Source organism: Pecten maximus, chromosome 11 (genome assembly GCF_902652985.1).
Source record: "Pecten maximus chromosome 11, xPecMax1.1, whole genome shotgun sequence".
NCBI classification, from domain to species: domain Eukaryota; kingdom Metazoa; phylum Mollusca; class Bivalvia; order Pectinida; family Pectinidae; genus Pecten; species Pecten maximus.
In genome coordinates this window covers 6,231,900-6,251,932 of record NC_047025.1, presented here as the reverse complement: position 1 = coordinate 6,251,932, position 20,033 = coordinate 6,231,900, and the positions used below count along the sequence as shown (strand labels likewise).

General features: G+C 36.6%; 1 protein-coding gene across 1 annotated transcript; it reads left to right on the top strand.

Moving 5' to 3' along the window:
- The first annotated feature begins 4,493 nt into the window (after positions 1-4,493).
- On the top strand, positions 4,494-18,215 carry LOC117337794 (otolin-1-A-like). Its single transcript, XM_033898910.1, has 8 exons — positions 4,494-4,497; positions 5,303-5,392; positions 5,878-5,958; positions 7,043-7,114; positions 9,010-9,324; positions 13,183-13,245; positions 13,941-14,018; positions 17,639-18,215. The coding sequence occupies exons 1-8, from the start codon at positions 4,494-4,496 to the stop codon at positions 18,046-18,048; spliced, it is 1,113 nt and encodes a 370-aa protein (XP_033754801.1). The 3' UTR covers positions 18,049-18,215.
- The last annotated feature ends 1,818 nt before the right edge of the window (positions 18,216-20,033 follow it).

The following is a 20,033-nucleotide window of genomic DNA, read 5'->3' as shown; positions in this document are numbered from 1 at the left end:
AAAATTTGCTATAATCATTTCATTTTCCGAAATTTTGGCCCCCAGACCCCTCGCCAAAAAAAAAATCGGCTCGCGCCTACGGCGCCCGCATTACCACTAAATTACTGGACCACCCCCTCCTCCCTTTCAAATTCCTGGATCCGCGCCTGTTCTTACATGTGAATACAAGTATTTTTATTATCGTAGATATCACATCAGCATACAGATATCGAGGAAGCAACTGCATCATTTGCATATTCTCTCACAAAGTGATAGCATTAAAACCAAAGGTTTAAGCCCTAAAATGTGGTAAAATTCTAAGACAATAACTTCTATGAAAGGAACTGTTTGCAAAAGACATAATATCCTATGGTTTACTTCTATTGTACGTAAATAATCAAATATTAACAATGCAGACATTGTTTTATTTGTTTGATTTTTGAAACAATTATCTTAATTAGATTGAGAATTTGTCGGTATTATCATTGCCTCAAACATTTTCTTATATCCAGTTGGAATCAACATTCTTGTTTAGATTTATAGTTTTCAGTGATTCCATCGTATACATTCTGTAAAATAAAGTGTGTATTGAGCTGGGTCAATCGTCAGACAAGAACACACGACAAATGATAAGAAAGGCGATATAGCATTCTGACACTTGCTGAATCAGCAAAAAGAAAAGACATCATTTAACAAATAAAGTAATGATGTCTGAAATTTATATTTATAAGCACAATTTCAACACATTACAGTATTTTTAAATACAGTCATAAAGTTATCTCATTTTATATGCGAGTAAATTGGTCCTTAGCTAAGCAGACAAATCTTCCAGAACGATTTAACACAATGTTATCTGTACCACCTTACGGTTGACCCCATTATCATACTATAATCTAAAATGGAGTCATTGATTTTTCTCTGGCTATTTTCTAGTATTTATATAGTCCATTGTCAAGTGGACATTGACTATGACAATCTTTTCAAGAGGATGACGTTTCTGGAAGATCTTGTTGGATCGATGACGAGGGAATTCGGCAGTCTTCGTCAGAAACATTCTGATTTGGAGTATAAACACCAGATTCTGTCTGACGAATTTCAAAGACTCAGGTAGTCCGGGTTACCTAACCTAAATTCTGTGTACTTACTGTTGTTTGCAGAAATCTGTTTCCCAATCGGTTTTCAAACGGGGTTTATAATGATAATTATAGTTACGTGTAAATTGTACTGGAGGACTTGCAGTCGCCGAGGTGATGCTACGTATTCAAGAGTCTTAATGTAAAATTCATATTTATTTTAAATTTGTTTATTTTGCCCTCGTTTAAGTTTAAATTATAGTTTCGATATTATGTTGGTATTTTTTGTTGTTCTGACGAGGAGTGACAAAATAAACAAACTATTTAAAGGTCTATTGAAATTATTCAACAATTTAACAAGCAGGGCCAAGTTGTTCAAAAGGTGATTAGGCTAATCACATTTTAACAACATTTTTCAAATCCGGATATAATAATTTCTTGTAGAACTAACTTGACAAAATTTTATGAAACTCTGTAATTCTCTTCCAACTGGCATAATTTAAAGATGATATACTCGCAGGTTTTGCGATAAATGAGAAATGAAATTTCCATTAATCAAGTGATTAAGCTAATCATCTTTTGAACAACTCGGCCCAGATCAAATAAGGCGACATCACATTCTACTATTCATTATTTCTTCAAGCCCATTTTGATATTTATCCCCCCCCCCCCCCCCCCCCCCCCCCCCTTTCAGGATAACTTCTATTAGTCCGAACGAAACAGCTGTTCAATCTAGCGTTATATTTCATTATCAAGTCCCCCAAACGAAATGGCGGACTTGATGTTTTACTCTGATTCTTATTAATGTTATTAGGGCTCCTTCTTTTTCTTCTGCCATATTTTGTGACCTCCTAATATTTTTTAATTGGTAGGTAAGGTGTTCAAAGTTTGTCAAGCATAAAATAGGACATGTAATTAAGGAACCATTGAAATTTTGTCTAGTGGGTCTAAAATCCAATATGGCAGCCATGACGTCATATATTAAAATCTATAAAAGGCTGTGACTATAAAATCCTTGATTTTACAGCCTCATACAATAACAATAATTGTAGATAATCTGGGACTTTAACCATTTATATTTTATTACAAAATAGGTCAAATAAAAATCCTCAATGATGTGTGAAAGGCCACAATTTCTTTCTTCTTTTTTTTTCTTTTATTTTCTTTTTCATTATTTTGCAATCGATGCAGTAGATACGTCATCAGGATGAATTTCATGTCCTCCCTTTTTTATATGACGTTCTCCGTTTTCCCAGTACGCCATTTTGTAGAAAAAAAGAATCCTTTGATCTTTTTGAAATGCCGATAATATCTTTAACTTATTTTTCTCCCATATTCGTGAAATATTTATAGATTTATTTATAGTATAAAAGATTCCCAAGAAAATCTTTCTAATTTGGTTAGGTTAAAAGAAGAAGAAGAAAAAAAAAAAGAAAAAAAATGGTCGCTATTGCGTTATATCTGTTCTTATCTTAATAACATAACTCGTAATGTATTCATTTCGTATTTGGATATCTTTCGTAGGATAGCAAATAGATAACCTTGTCATGAAACATTATTTATGTTAAACATGTAAAACTGCTGGTGAAATAAATTACAAACTAATGCCTTTCAGCACATACTTTTTTTTATCAGATTGGGTCATTTTTGGTGATAATATGATTGCATTTGTATCAGGAATATAATTGTATTAATGTGTCATTTAAAAAGATACATCCACTTACTCAGCTTATATTCAATCATAACTTTGTTCCGTTTTAACTGCATAACTGCATTTTGCATTTACCGCTACATTGACCAATCACATACTTCATCTTGACCAGTAACGCCACCTGTCGCGTCATATCCGGGGCCAAAAGAATATTATACGGCTATGCCGAAAAAAGGTTCTTCTTGATAACCAATACAACCATGGTCATGATAATTGTTGAATATTATGCTCAAATAATGGGCTATCAAGTTTGATAATATGAACGACATATTGACACTTGTCAAAGGTCATTGGGGTCAATTATGTTATTTTAAAAAAAGGAAGAAAAAAAGACTCCTTTGTCAATAATGGAAATGCCAAGGGTAATGCATCTTCGCTAGCCTAGACTTCTGATTACGTTACACTCCACGAACCAGAAGCCTTGGCTAACGAAGATGAGGGTATTGATTCTTTTTATTTATTCGATGCTGATGTGATGGGTTACTATACGTGCAAGTACAAGAATTACCATCAAAATCATCTTCCGGAATTTGGTAGGGGTCAAAGTTCAAATGTGTAATTTTGTTAAAAACAAACTTTAAAAAAAACCTTCTTTTCAATAACCAAGTGATTCATGGTCATGATAATTGGTGAATATCATGCCCAAACAATGCACTATCAGGTTTGCTTATGTGAATGACCTTGCTGTTTTTTCAAGGTCGTTGGGTCTAATGGGTTGCAATCTTTTAAGTTTCTGTGAACATTACCTATTTTTAGATGATATAAATTATCTTATTTTATGGGTAAAGACATTTGTTTGAGAAAAATAAATTATAGAAAAGACTCATGATAATAAACAAATGCCTTTTTATCCCTGAGCGTTCCGAAATATTTTCAATACTGTCAAAGAATTACATATCGATATGATGGACAAGGGGAAGCAAATCTTGCTTAATTTACTTTAAGAGTTACCTCCCCTTGTCCAAGTTACCGTTTCTTTTTCAGGCTTCAAATATTAAAATTGGGATGAATGCCTTTCAGACATTTAGCACTAGTTTTTACTGGTAAAAACATTAAATGTAGGTGAAAAGCCCGTTAAATTGTTCCTCTCTTCCGTACTTTTGTCCGTTCCGTTTCTCACAAACGACATGGTAGACTTTCATGAGACTCGGTCTGTCTATGGATGACCATGTGCATGTTGCATGTTTATATTGTTTACTGACCCAATCAATAGTTGAAGAAATTTTTGGTCAAAGCTATTATTTTCTGTGTGTTAAGTATAATCTTTATGAAATTAGTCCAGCTTATTTATTTACTATTATTGTTGATACATGTAAGGAATTCACAATGTTTACATAACACATTAATTTGTATTATCGATTTGCTCTGAAGATAATTATAAAGAGTTTTTTTTCATTATTATTTCATTGATCAACTGTTTGAGAAACTCGCGGCGCTGAATTACTTCAGTGCAACTTATAACTAAACTTTGAATATCGTAAGCATGTTACCAATTCCATTTTTACAATATTCGCAATATGTCAAATTCTTCAGAGAACATATCGTTACTATACCTCGCATAAACTATTAAAACTTGATCTCTATTATTCTTATTTTTGAACGAATGTTTGTTACAAATTATCATCCCAAACAGTATTGACCCTAACGTTGATAGGCAAATACCGGCGGAACATATCAACCAACTCAATGTACCGATCTCTGGACCAGTGACGTCACAAAGGAGAAACACAATGCGTAAGTGATTCAGGTTATGTTAATTAAGATTTAGAAGTTTTCAGGTTGAGTTATAGATTTAGAATTCATTTTAACTTGAAATAATTTTGACGATTTGAAATTGAAAAGCCAAGGGGAGAGGACACCACCTAGCCGAAGAAAGAACAGAACAATTTTCCCCAGAATGCATTGCGGTTACCCTTTACAGTGCGTTGTGGGATAAATTGAACACAGAATGGCGTGACAAGAACGTAAAGAAACGGTTAATGTGTATGGAAGAGAAATTGTGAAATTTAAAATCATGAGGGTTGATATTCTTAACATTACCTTGTATGTATCGTATACCCACAACTACCCGTTGTATGTTGTGGGCGGCAACCCATTTGGGGCAGATTTTAGGATTTCCCTCCGTTCTTTCGTGCCATTAACCAAAAGAAATTGAACAAATATGCTGCACCGATTAAAATACTTCGAATTATTTTCCCATTTACTATCTAATCAAGTGATACTGTAAACGTGGAAATTTGCGCTAATTACACGGAGTCCTTTTTGATCGCGAAAATTACCCCAACGCGTATAGTTTACATATCGAAATCGCGAAATTAACCCCCGCGAAAATAACCACGTTTACAGTATATGATATGGTTGCTGTCACCAGACCGTGAATAACCAAAAATATTCAATTGTTTTCTGCATGGAAATCTCCAAAGCTTATATGCTCTCAACTTTGTCTGTTTGTCTTACTAGGAGAGAAACACAACAGTAGAAATGTTTCAGCTAACCCTACGATAGATAATGTAACGGGGTGTTTTATTGTAATCCGCAGCTAAGGCCGGTCCGAAAGGAGACAAAGGCGATCCGGGCTCCAGAGGAGACGCTGGTACCCCAGGATTCAACGGGGACGATGGATTGGATGGTGATTTCTTTTCCCTGATGTCATTTTCTTCATCTTCTTTGTTTCTTCTCGAAATATTTTCTGCCATTACAGAATACTGAATTAAACATAACAGCCGGGCAAACATTTCGAACCAACACTTTATATTTCAACGAAATTCTAACAGATTCGCGCTCATTGTAATACTCCATTGGACCCCTAAATCGTGTTTGAGCTTGTGTACTGTCACGGATCAGGAGTATCGAGATATGATTGTTAAGATTTAAATGTAACTTTTGTTTGTCTTAGTATAGAACGTTTTAATTACCTGGTCATATCTTTTCGAATAATCAATGTTTTGTAGAAAGTATTTTTAGAGTTAGGAAAAATTATTCACCCATATTCCTGTAATTTTCAAGTTAGATGTATAATGCGTTTGTATCACAAAAAATACAATGGTATTTGTTTAAAAAAAAACAAAAAAAAACAACAACATAATTTCTATAATTTTATAAACTTTGTAACAGGTGACAAGGGAGATAAGGGTGACAAAGGGGAACGAGGATCGGCGGGCATTGGCGGATTTAATGGTGATGACGGGATGGATGGTAAATATCAAACAGAGACACAATGGCCTGGAATGGATGGAACATTCTGTGATGGAAGGATGGCGTATATCTGTGTACAAAACTGCTCTGTTATTTCCCTAGCACATTCATATTCGCGTTTCTTTGGTTTTTGGTTGTTTTGTTGTTTGTGTGGGGTTTTTTTTTGGTTTTTTTTTGTTTTGTTTTGTGTGGTGTGTTTTTGCGGTATCCTACCGCAAAAAAAAACCCACACACACAAAACAAAAAAGTTTCATTGTTGTTTTTTTATTGTTTTTTGTTTGTTTTTGTTTTTGTTTTTGTTTTTTGTTGTTTGTTTGCTTGTTTGTTTGTTTTGTTGCGGTAGAATACCGCAAATTCAGAGACAATTTCAATTCCATTGTTGTTGTTTGTTTGTTTGATTGTTTGTTTTTGTTTTTTTTATTGTTTTTTCTTTTTTTTTTTTAGGTTACCGCAAATTCAGAGACAATTTCCAAGTTCCATTGTTACAAACATTGTAATGATTGTACATATTTTAGATTTCAGCGGCAATGTGTTTACGATTAAAGTCTTATATTATAGAATTGTACATTTTTGCATTTTTAATTTTTATTTTATTCCTATATATCTAGAGATTCTTAGTAAGACTAAAGAGTCCTAAAGGACGAAACAGGTTTATGATGCGGTTTAATTTTTTTTTCTTTTTTGCCTTTTAAATATTAACTTCCAATTTATGTTGGATGTGTTGATACATGTACATTTATATTGGATGTCCCCAAAACAATGCTCTGTAGACAATTAGCTGGTGACTGCTATATGTTAAACAGTGATATTGAAGGAAACACCGCACAACAAACTACATGTATACTGTAAACTAACAAATGTTGATGAGTATAATAAATATCAATTCAAAGAAATTTCCTTATACATCAATGATATAATTTACGCTCTGATTGTGATAATTGATAATTGGGTATTTGAATTGTTAGCATCGACAATGGGATGTTGGTTTTATTTGAATTTCTATGGTACATTTTATTAACAAACAACTCACTATTATAATTCAGCATTACGCAAGACTTGTGGCAGATTTGATTATGTTACACAGGCCAAGATGGAGACAAAGGCGAACCTGGTCCAATTGGTCCTAAAGGAGACAGAGGAATACGAGGCAATCATGGTAACGGCATACCTATATATATATATTTATTACATTTTTACCAGTGAAATATCAAAAATTATTCATTCTATAAAAGTGATATTTTTCGCTAGTGAAAAATATCACTTTTGCTGATTTGACCAATCAAATTAATGATTAGAAAATACCAAAATAATTCACCAATCAGAAAGCCCGACATATATGTCGGCACCTGGACAGGGGGAACTACTTTTTTTGTTTACAAATCATCGCTGTAGGCCTAGTTAGCATACGGGGTAGGTTTTTCGTTGATAAAAAATGTAATAAACAGAATATCTAACAGTGTCTTCAGTAATACCAAATATATTTCACTCGTGTGGCTAACATTTTGATATTTTTCACTCGTGCTGCGCACTCGTGAAAAATATCAAAATATTAGCCCCACTCGTGAAATATATTTGGTATTACTGAAGACACTGTTAGATATCCTCTATATATCTATAGTTGAAAAATATAAATTCAACACGACAACTGTTGTGTTTCGCTAACGTTTTCAGGCCTAACGGCCATCTTCAGGCGATTCATTTATTTAACGTCTTGGTTACCACATTATGACGTCACATACAATATAATAACACCAGGGGCCGTTAGGCCTGAACACGTTAGCGGAACACAACAGTTGTCGTGTTGAATTTATATTTTTCAACTATTTAATCGATACACAAAGTATCTACAAGTTTTATTCTATATATAGAATAAAACTTGTAGATTCTATATATAGAATAAAACTTGTAGATACTTTGTGTATCGATTAAATAGTTAAAAAATATAAAACACAACAGTTGTCGTGTTGAATTTATATTTTTCAACTATATATATATATATATATACTGACAATCGAATTGTATCATATTACAATGTTTATTGTATTGTATTCTATTGTTTCGCTTTACGGCCAATCATTGATTTTAGCAAGATTATCTACATCAAAAATGTCATAAAAATATTTACGACTTGTAGGAGATTTTTCGTTACCTTGTACTGTTTGATCCTGTAAAAATCATTAGTTGTGCAACTTTTGATAGTACACAGCTTGCAACATATCTAAAACTTTTCAAATCTTTTCAATGTATGTCACCGCACAAAATACAAAAAAAAAAAAAAAAAAAAATGTGCAATTCAAATTCAAATCCTTTTATTGCATTAGCTTCACAGTTCATCTGCATGAAATACATGTGATGTACGGGGACACAATCCCATATTATTGCACAACTCGTAACAATGTACAACTCGTACCCTATTTTAACTCGTTACAATGTACAACTCGTACCCTATTACAACTCGTTACAATGTACAACTCGTAACAATGTACAATAACAATGTACAACTCGTACCCTATCTCAACTCGTTACAATGTACAACTCGTACTCTATCACAACTCGTAACAATGTAAAACTCGTAACAATGTACAACTCGTTACAATGTACAACTCGTTACAATGTACAACTCGTTACAATGTACAACGCGTTACAATGTACAACTCGTAACAATGTACAACTCGTTACAATGTACAACGCGTTACAATGTACAACTCATACTCTATCACAACTCGTAACAATGTACAACTCATACTCTATCACAACTCGTAACAATGTACAACTCGTTACAATATACAACTCGTTACAATGTACAACTCGTACCCTATTTCAACTCGTTACAATGTACAACTCGTAACCTATCTCAACTCGTTACAATGTACAACTCTAACTGCCCATCAATACAGAAAGGTCATTAGGCTTAAGAAATGGTGGGTAAAGAAAGTAAACACCCAGTAGCATTAACGTTTTAAAGCAAATTGTAGTACACCCCTGAGGACGAAACTCGATGGCTACAGGCCATCCTGACTTCGAAAGTAACACATCATATCAATATTTCAGGTAATAAAGGAGAAAAGGGCGGTTTAGGTACCAAAGGAGACACTGGAATACCCGGCATTGCTGGGCCGAAAGGGGAAATGGGGGTAGCTGGGATTGCCGGACCAAAAGGAGATAACGGAAACCCTGGTGTGGCTGGGCCCAAAGGAGATTCTGGGAGGCCGGGGTACATTGGTGCAGCTGGGCCCAAAGGAAACGATGGTATGCCCGGATACCCTGGTGTAGCTGGGCCTAAAGGAGATACTGGGAGACCCGGATACCCTGGTGTAGCTGGACCCAAAGGAAACATTGGGTTGCAGGGATTCATTGGAGCGACAGGTATGATGTCGTTTAATTAATGTTGTGAATAATTTATACAACACCAACTACATATACGATGACATTTTACCAGTGAAATATCGAGAATAATTCATTCTATAAAAGTGATATTTTACTAGTGAAAATTTTTTTTTTTTCTGATTTGACAATCAAAACACTGCTTACAAACGGGAACTTTAAAGCTGCCCGGTAGATTTTGCTATACTAATGTAATAAACAGGATAGCTAACAGTATATTAAAGCACTATACTCCCAAAAAAACATCAATGTTTACATTTTGAGCTTTTTACAGTTTTCGGACTTGAAACATACCTAACAGACTATCGTGAATCAGAAACTGAAAGAAAATGTGTATTTATGAAAGTATAGGGGAATTCCCAAAAATAATAACTGTACGTGCCTGCCGGACCAACTTTCTGTGAAAAATAGTCCCACAATGCAACGGGGTATTTACAGTACATACAAAATGGTGGAACGCCGAAAGCGGGGACCTGACGCAAAAGTGAGTGGAATCGGTAAAACCCGAGTATTTCCTTAGGAAAGGAAATGATTCGTTAGAATTTAGAGAGAGAAGAAAAGGGAATAGACTCGAATTCCGATTTTGCCGGACGTCTATTGGATTGCTGGTTAGCTTTTGAACATTATCAACTTCTCCGAACTAAAGGTTTATCGATGTTTTCTTGTATGCACATTGCTGCATTTTAAAATCAAGTATTTAAATGTAAACTATATTTGTTTATTGTGTTCAGTTACCTGGGTATTATGCGGATATTCTGTTAATATGTTTAAATGAAAGCATGATTAGGCAATATTCACGTATGCAATGACCATGTGTGTAGTTTATGTGCAGTGCACGTTATTATAGCCTCGTTTTCGGCCCCGTGTCAAATCTGACGATAAATATAAATGCGGCAAATTATTTGTATACACTGATGTCACAAGGTCTCCCCAGGTCAAGTGTCCAGGCCAGTGGTTATTTTAATGTTAGGAGAGCGTGAATGGGAATCTTGGATTGCCATTAATACATGTGTGCAACTAGAATTTTAGGTTGTTTGGTAAATTGGGAGTATATGGCTTTAAGTGAAGCCAAATACAAATCGCATATTTCACTCGTGTGGCTACTTTAGATATTTTTACTCGTACTTCGCACTCGTTAAGAATATCAAACTGTTAGCCCCTCTCGTGAAATATATTTAGTATTTCTGAAGACACTTTTAGATATCCTCTTTCTATTGCCAACCTCCAAAAAAAATGAGTTCTTATGTAATCATTTACAGCAACTCAAAGTATATTATATCGTAATCTAGCTGCCTATTCAGTATATTTACCTGACAAGAGATCATTTTGGGACGCTGTTATTGATCTCCATTTTATTGTTGGTGTTAAGAAGAATTATTTCTACACCTATAACCGATAACGGCCTGACAAACTTCAAAATCACGTGTTGCCTCTTCCATTTCAATTCTCCTCAAAACAAACATCTCATTGCACATGATTAAAACTACAGATAAGTAAACTTGTAAACTTAGAACCAAGGCGGATAAATTATCCGGAACAAATAAAAATCAGCAATGAGAGGGACAGAACTCTTTCAAATCTATGATATATAACACGCCATGCATCATTGTTTATAAGCAGTGTATATGCTGCCGGCGATGTGGCATGACAAGTTTTCTTATAATATATACACTATCGATATAAAATATGTTATATGATTATTGTACCTATCCCTTGTTATATCAAAGTAGCTTTTTGAAAAGTATAGGTGGCTGAGTTCAGCCTTGTCGCGCTGTCGCATTGGCACCTCCACCATGCAAAGAGACACAATGCGCCATGCGAAGAGCGACAGCGCAGCAATGCGTCATGCGAAGAGCGACAGCGCAGCAATTCGTCATGCGAAGAGCGACAGTTCGGCAATGTGTCATGCGAAGAGCGACAGTACGGCAATGCGTCAAGCGAAGAGCGACAGTGCAGCAATGCGTCATGTTAAGAGCGACAGTGCAGCGATGCGTCATGCGAAGAGCGACAGCGCAGCAATTCGTCATGCGAAGAGCGACAGTTCGGCAATGTGTCATGCGAAGAGCGACAGTACGGCAATGCGTCAAGCGAAGAGCGACAGTGCGGTAATGCGCCATGCGAAGAGCGACAGTGCAGCAATGCGCCACGTGAAGAGCGACAGTGCAGCAATGCGCCACGTGAAGAGCGATAGTGCGGCAATGTGTCATGCGAAGAGCGACAGTGCAGCAATGCGCCACGTGAAAAGCGACAGTGCGGCAATGTGTCATGCGAAGAGCGACAGTACGGCAATGCGTCAAGCGAAGAGCGACAGTGCGGTAATGCGCCATGCGAAGAGCGACAGTTCGGCAATGCGTCATGCGAAGAGCGACAGTGCGGCAATGTGTCATGCGAAGAGCGACAGCGCAGCAATGCGTCATGCGAAGAGCGACAGCGCAGCAATGCGTCATGCGAAGAGCGACAGCGCAGCAATGCGTCATGCGAAGAGCGACAGCGCAGCAATGCGTCATGTGAAGAGCGACAGCGCAGCAATGCGTCATGTGAAGAGCGACAGCGCAGCAATGCGTCATGCGAAGAGCGACAGCGCAGCAATGCCTCATGTGAAGAGCGACAGTGCGGCAATGTGTCATGCGAAGAGCGACAGTACGGCAATGCGTCAAGCGAAGAGCGACAGTGCGGTAATGCGCCATGCGAAGAGCGACAGTGCGGCAATGTGTCATGCGAAGAGCGACAGTACGGCAATGCGTCAAGCGAAGAACGACAGTGCGGCACGGCTTTCTAGTCTTGAGCTCTACCGATCGAGCTTAAGTTCGACAAGTAACAATGAATATAATTTCCGAGTCAATAGGCGCCAATATAACAGAGCCCATCATGAATTTAATTTAATCATTGCCTCCGCCAGGCATCGAGGCAGGGACCTGTGGCTTTCTTGTCAAACGATCGAGCTAAAGAAGTTTTATCTAACCGAGCGATTTAATATTTACTAGGGTTATTAGATAACGAAGGGGAAATCGCAACAGAACAAAACATTTGATTCATCCTGTGTATTCAATTCAAACGTGTTTGGCAAAAGTAACTTTTACTGTAGAAAATATGAAAAGGTAAACTGTGAAATTTATTTCAACCTGTGATGACCAAATGTGTATTTGAAGTCTATGGTATTTTAGAAGGTAATGGAGCAGGAAAACCAATGATGTAGCCACTAGCCATAAGTACAAAGATGTTTGAACTCTAAATTGTGATATTTGTGTTCTTTCGACTACGGCACGTCAACCTATCAAAACATCTCCCCAGTTGAAAATACGACTTGTCAAGCCCTGCATTGTGTAAAAATTCGCATACAAATATCATAACTTGATACATTTCTAAAGCCGGGAAATGATGCTGCAGTGATATTTTAAGGGACATGTCTGCGTTCGGATATCAGAAACATATACACAATTTCTATTGATGAAATCTATGTCCGAACGATGAATATATGAGTGGTTGTGCCTGCATGTAATGAAATTAACGTCGAAATGTACCACAAAAAGGTGCATTGTAGACAAATACCTCGGTCTTTGTGGTAATTTGTGATACCGTTTGGGTCGAATTCAGAATTTTCAGGACTTAATACTAGAAAAACTTTGGTTTATCTTGAGAGTATAGCTGCTGTATTGATGTAAATATTATAACATCTACTTCTTGGAAAAAATACATCTTTTTCAGTAAGTATAATTTTGACGAGCTAAACTTTATTCAAACGAAGGAATGCCCCTTTAAAGTTTGTATTTTCAGTTGCAGTTATTTTTACTACATAATTGTATTTGAACTAACTTATGTTCCTTTAAATGTATAACACAGGCAGTAAAGGCGAAAAGGGCAATCATGGAACATGGGGATACCCAGGTGTAAAGGGCGCTAAAGGTAACACTGGAGCATGGGGACACCCAGGTGTAAAGGGCGCTAAAGGTAACACTTGAGCATTGGGACACCCAGGTGTAAAGGGCGCTAAAGGTAACACTTGAGCATTGGGACACCCAGGTGTAAAGGGCGCTAAAGGTAACACTGGAGCATGGAGACACCCAGGTGTAAAGGGCGCTAAAGGTAACACTGGAGCATGGGGATACCCAGGTGTAAAGGGCGCTAAAGGTAACACTGGAGCATGGGGATACCTAGGTGTAAAGGGTGCTAAAGGTAACACTGGAGCATGGGGATACCTAGGTGTAAAGGGTGCTAAAGGTAACACTGGAGGTGATCGAAGTCATTGTGTCGACCTTGATTATACTGATAATCAATACGGCAACTCCAAATGGTTCAGGCACATTCATAGATGTGTTACGTTTCAAATTTTATCATGTGACATTGCTTACCTTTGACCTATATTGTCATAGTGATGTAATGAGAAGGTTTGCGTATATGATTTCTCATTTTCATTATGCTTTTTACAATGGTCTGTGTATAAGTTTTTAGTTCATATCTTACATTCCTTTAATCGATTTTTACTTTCTATATAGTAGATCACTATGACATTTGAATGACAGTTCATGATAATTGCTAACTGTAAGTAAAGATTTCCCTTGTGCAGTCAGTAATACATTCTTTGTTTTTAATCGTACTAGGTGAGACGGGAATTGGAGGACAAAGAGGGTTCGTAGGATCTCCAGGACAAAAAGGAGAACCGGGACAGAGTATTACAGGTAGGAATATTTAGTATATTTTTACACATTGAAACATAACACGTATTCACAAAGAACTAAAATTCCTTTGTTAATGCAAAATAATGCCGTTGTTGAAAATGTATAAACAAGATAAATTGTATCGACTTCTTGTTCTACAGCTCATGAATTCAAGACCTTAACACAAGCAATTGTTTATTAGGCGATGATATCTTGGTACATTCGACTACTGTGACCTTACATGTATGAAAAGTCATTTGTTTGAGGAATCATCTTTGTCCCCCCCCCCCCCCCCCCCCCCTCCTCCTCCTCCCACCCTCCCACTTAACCCAATGTCATGTCATATCACTATCAGATTTAGCAGCAATCAACTCAAATAGTATGACGCCGGACGAACAGACGTTAGAAGCCACTCCACGCCTGAACATTCTTTCATTTTCTTCCTAGGAACAAGCACGAAGATCGCGTTTTCAGCGTTTGTGAATCCTCCAATTAGTCATCTTCAAAGTGGAATGTTAATTGTGTTTAAAGATCTAAAACTGAACTTAGGACACTTCTACGATCCTTCCCGTGGGACTTTCCAATGTGGCGTGCCGGGTGTCTACCTTTTCACTTGGTCCATAAGCGTTAATGAAGGTCACGAGTTTATTACAAATTTATATGTTAACGGAGCGCAAACTGCAACTTTGTCTGTCGATAGTCCTGATTTACACTTAAGTAGTGGTACGAATACCGTCATACTCAATTTAAGTGTGAACGATATGGTTGACGTTCGTGTCCAGTACACTGGCGGTGTCCACGGAACGGTTTTGTATCATTCTTCATTTTCTGGATATTTACTTTATTGATGATAATCTTATTGTCTAGAGAAATGAAACACTTAATTACAGTCTCTGTGTTCTTTTCTTAATACACGACAAACATTCAAATATAAAGTCGTCAGTCAAAATAGTATTCATTGCACTCTGAACGACCCATCAACATCGAAATGGCCATTGGGGTCAAGAAATGGTGAGTAAAATGGGTATGAAACGAAATAGTATCAAACAAAACGATAAATGACTATAAACCAAAATAAATATATATTTAATGCATCAAAGTATTAAAATATATAAACGATATAGTCTGATTATAGACCCGGGGCAGAAATGGTGTGTTATAGGACTCCAGGTAGAGTCAAGAGTCCACTCGGAGTGCACTCCAAGTCCAAATGGAGAGCACTCGGAGTGCACTTGGGTGTAGCATTTAGTCTACACTCAACTGTTATAAAAACGCAGCAGAGATTGGCGAATAAAAAATCAATATCAACAAATAATACATATATTAAAATTGTATTTTATTTTAAGATGCATTTCATAATATCCGTCCATTAATTCTCCGGATATGGAATTCTATAATAAAATGGACAACTATGTCAATGGCGGATTTACCACATAATTTGCAGACGACCTGAGCAGTTTCTGAGACAAACAGACAGATTAACAATTCAGACAATTTGTCGTGTTTCCTATTCATTATGTTTAGATGATCTCCACAAGGGATGCTTGTCTAGTTTTTCGCCAACTCTAGAGAAAATATGAAGATTGTCCTTTGCTGCCAGACTTTCCCTCCATTTTTGCTCCTCATTTGTCTGTATTACGCGTTTTACAAATTTTCAATGGATATTTCAATGGTATTTCGTTGAATTATACTGTAAAGAACGTTTCTATATTTTACTTTTTCATACTACATTGTGTTAATCATATACACATCCCAGTATATGAATCCTAGAGAGCGATAGTTGCTGGACGTATATTTTATAAATTAAGCAATAAAGTCGCATACTCCCAAATACATATTAAGTCTGAAAACAGTAAAGAGGTCGAAAGGTAAATATTTTTAAATATTATTTTGGGAGTATGTGTCTTTAAATATTTGTTTCCACAAAATGATATTATCTCCTGTATGTACATAACTTATGCCAAAGGAAAGTTTGGATTGGTAGATCTCGCCATTGCCTTCACGTATTCCTAATGAAGGGATTATCATATTTCCATGTCGTTCAAGGAAGAGTTGCACCACAATTCACAACCAAATTAAGGAGAAGATAAAAATACCCTTATAGACACGCTTGTAAAGGAGTTCATTCCAGTTTTGTGAACTCGGATCGAGATGATGCTATTGCATTTCTTTCGGTTCTCATTAATGGATTCACACACCGCTTGATAGCTTTTCAAATTTTCGTTAGATATAATACCGGTGTACATTTCAGAGATTTCAGTTAGAATTCGATCATGACCCACCGATATTTTTACATTTGCCATTGTAATACCTCTTCTTACAGGTTGAGGGCCGCGGTGGCCGAGTGGTTAAGGTGTGCCCGACACTTTATCACTAGCCCTCCATCTCTGGGTTGCGAGTTCAAAACCTACGTGGGGCAGTTGCCAGGTACTGACCGTAGGCCGGTGGTTTTTCTCCGGGTACTCCGGGTACTCCGGCTTTCCTCAACCTCCAAAACCTGGCACGTCCTTAAATGACCCTGGTTGTTAATAGGACGTTAAACAAAAACAAACCAACTTCTTTCAGGACGAAAACAGTATAGCCGCACTATTGTATGTGTTGTAATTTAGTCTCCATCTACATCTACATAGCTGTATACAATATCTTGAAGCCATTGAAACGCTGTATTACTATCGAAATGACGCAACTACCATCCGCTAATAATATAAACGGAATATTAACGTTTTAAATCAGTAATCCCTTTTGCGACATATGTTGTTCTTGCGCTAGGCCATCAATCATGACGAGAAACATCCTAGTCGATATGATCATCCCTTCACCGATGTCCATTTGTGACGCAGTAGAGTTCCGACATTTCCCTACCATATAGTGTCCTGGCTTTCACGTTTTGGAACTTGCTATACAAATTCCTGAATGTTTTCGCATTCATTCTTAACTGATTAAGTTTATTAAAGAGTCCTTAAATCTAAACACGACTTAATGCTTTCCGGCTGTCCAGAAAAAACTACACATACTGTAGAAGACGTCTCCATATAGCGAGAAATACTTCCATGAAGAATGAATCCTGCCGTAATACTTCCACAACCACGACGGAATCCTTGTTGGAATTTAGAACGAAACATTTTTTATCTTTGGAAATAAAGCAAGCCGCCTGTAGATTATTTTCTCATAAAGCTTCTGAATCGCCGACAGTAAAACCCCTATAACTGTTGACATCATGTCTGTCTTTGTACAATGTTACAACTACATATGTATATATATTCCTAACCTGAAATGTTATGGACAGACTTCAGTTTGTATAATACCATTATATATGCACTTGTAATTTTGCGACAACATAAGACATACGATATTCATCAGTTATTTTTTCATGACCAGCCCCTTACCATCTACCACTAAGTTATAGTTCATACTATATATTTTTGATTTAAACATATTTTATTAATATTAAGCCCTTTTCCCATATAATTTTACATAATACATTCATTTTTACAAGATGATATACATCATATTTGGTTATTGGTGTATCCAGGATCGTTACAATATTTACATCAATCATGTTAGCGACCAAATATTATGACGCCGGATGAACGAACGTTGGAAACACACCATGTCTATACATTCTTTTATTTTCTTCCCAGGAACAAGCACGAAGATCGCATTTTCAGCGTTTGTGAATCCTCCAATTTCTAATCTTCAAAATGGAATGGTGATCCTGTTTAAAGATCAAAAACTGAATAGAGGACACTTCTATGATCCTTCCCGTGGGACTTTCCAATGTGGTATGCCGGGTGTCTACGTTTTCACTTGGTCCCTACTCATCAGCGGTACTACTGAGTTAACTACACAATTATATGTTAACGGAGCGCTCACTTCAACATTGGTTGTCTACAATCCGTACCGACGCCAAAGCAGTGGTTCGAACACCGTCATGGTCTACCTAAACGTAAACGACAGAGTGAGCATTCGGGTCGTGTATAATGCCATGTATAATGGAGGAGTCGGATATATTTTGAATAGTTCTTCATTCTCCGGATATTTACTTAACTGACGATTATCATACTGGCTAGAGAAATAAAAATGTATTAAAGTCTCTGTGTTCTTATTTTGTTTATGGTCTGCATTTAATCATTGATGTCAATATTGTAGGGGTATGAAAAACAAATGTTTGCAAACTGTATGAATCTGCGTAGCGGATTCTTACAAAAGTTGTCAAACAATTTTTTCATACTCCTATGATTCTTGATCAATATTGACTGCGTTTGATTAATCTCTAAAACTGTATTTCAGATTTAAAACATGTTTTATGTACAATTTTGTTTATTTAATAAGGGATTATTTTGAACAAATAAATACGCAGCGTCCATTTCGACGGCACGTTTTTCGCGCCATTTACGTTTTTGTCATAGAGGATGAAAAGAAAAACTCAACCAATGAGAAAGTTGCATTCTGCATCCAAACAATGGACAATTAATTATTAAATGTATTCGCATTCAGTATGCTTGAAAGCATTGGCGAAAACTGTATTCATTTTTCATAACAAGATAAGCCTCATCACAATGTGTAGTAATGCCGAGGACCGCGTTACCACGGGTAGCTCTCTCCGCCGTCGCATGTTTTCTTCTTCTCGTATTCTTTTAAATATACACGATCCATGTAATATTTATCATATATAAATATATATCAATCCGATGTTGTTGCGGTCTCCTAAATGTTCAAAACATTAAAGTCACTCCAAAAATCTCACAGAATAACTAATAACTAAATTTTGTTTGTGTTGTTGTTATGACGGTTGCTAAGACCGTGCCAAGAACTGTCTCACAGTTTCCGCGAAAACGGCTGTTCTCTCTCCGACGTCATTTCCAGGTAAAAACATGAAAAAATGCATTTTCTATTATTAGGTGCTTTAACAGATAAAATAGAAAAATAATCATTATGTAAATATAAGGAATGGAATTTTTTTTTTTCAACATTCATGAGGTCATAACAACATTGGCTTTTTGGACATGTTTATTATGAATCGCACAATGTTTTTATGACCTCATGGATGTTGAAAAAAATGAAGTCGTCAGTCAAAATAGTATTACACTCTCAATGACCCATCTACACTGAAAAGGTCCAAACAAAATGATAAATTACTATCGACTAAAATAATGATTAAATAATTATATACATGTATATTTATATATAAAACAGCAGAAGAGATTGGCGAAAACAAAATATATATCAACAAATAATACATATGTAAATATTGTAATATATTACAAAATCTGTTATGAATGGTGATAACTACATCATATATACGTAAAACGTGTACAATGTACATTGCATGTCACTGTGATGACGTCATAACCTCACGGGAAATGGCGAATAATTCGGCGTTTCCTTAGATACTTTCCATGATTAAATGGAAATAAAATGTCCAATAAAATTTGGCGATTGTAAATTTAGCATACCCATTAGTGAGTATGAAATAAGCATGCCAATTGGTGATTATTAAATCAGTGACGATGAAAATATGCCAGTCCTCCCGCAGACAACAGAGGGGGTCACGATGGCTCAGTCAGTTAGAGCGCCGGCCACGTAATCCCGGGAAAAAAATCCGAGGTGCGTGGTTCGACGCTCCCAAACCGTGTCGGTTAGTGTTTCTCGAAAATCTGAGAAACAACCGGTCTGTGGTGTTGTGATTGTGTCCTTTGCTAAGACAATTTACCCTAATTGTTCTGTGTGGCATGCGCTGGGCCTCCCGTATGTTATTCAGTGAGGTAGTCACCAACTACTACAAGGAAACGCCGTCTCAAAATGACCCTGGCTGTTCATTGGGCAATAAACCAAGCAAACAAGCAATCAAACAAATAAAACAACAGACAACCAGAGAAGCGCAGTCACAGAGGTAAATGTGGAAGCACTGGAGGTTCCTCCTCAAACAAGAACGGAGAGAAAATGGAGAGATCGAGCAACCAATCAATAACAACCAGACAGTCACATAAAAGGTGGCAGACAAAATGTTTAGACAATTTCATGGAGGACACGCCC

Excerpts from the sequence above, each read along its gene's own strand:
- LOC117337794 (XM_033898910.1), top strand. Across the intron at positions 5,959-7,042 it reads TGGTGATGACGGGATGGATG|GCCAAGATGGAGACAAAGGC; the intron begins GTAAATATCAAA and ends TATGTTACACAG. Across the intron at positions 7,115-9,009 it reads AGGAATACGAGGCAATCATG|GTAATAAAGGAGAAAAGGGC; the intron begins GTAACGGCATAC and ends TCAATATTTCAG.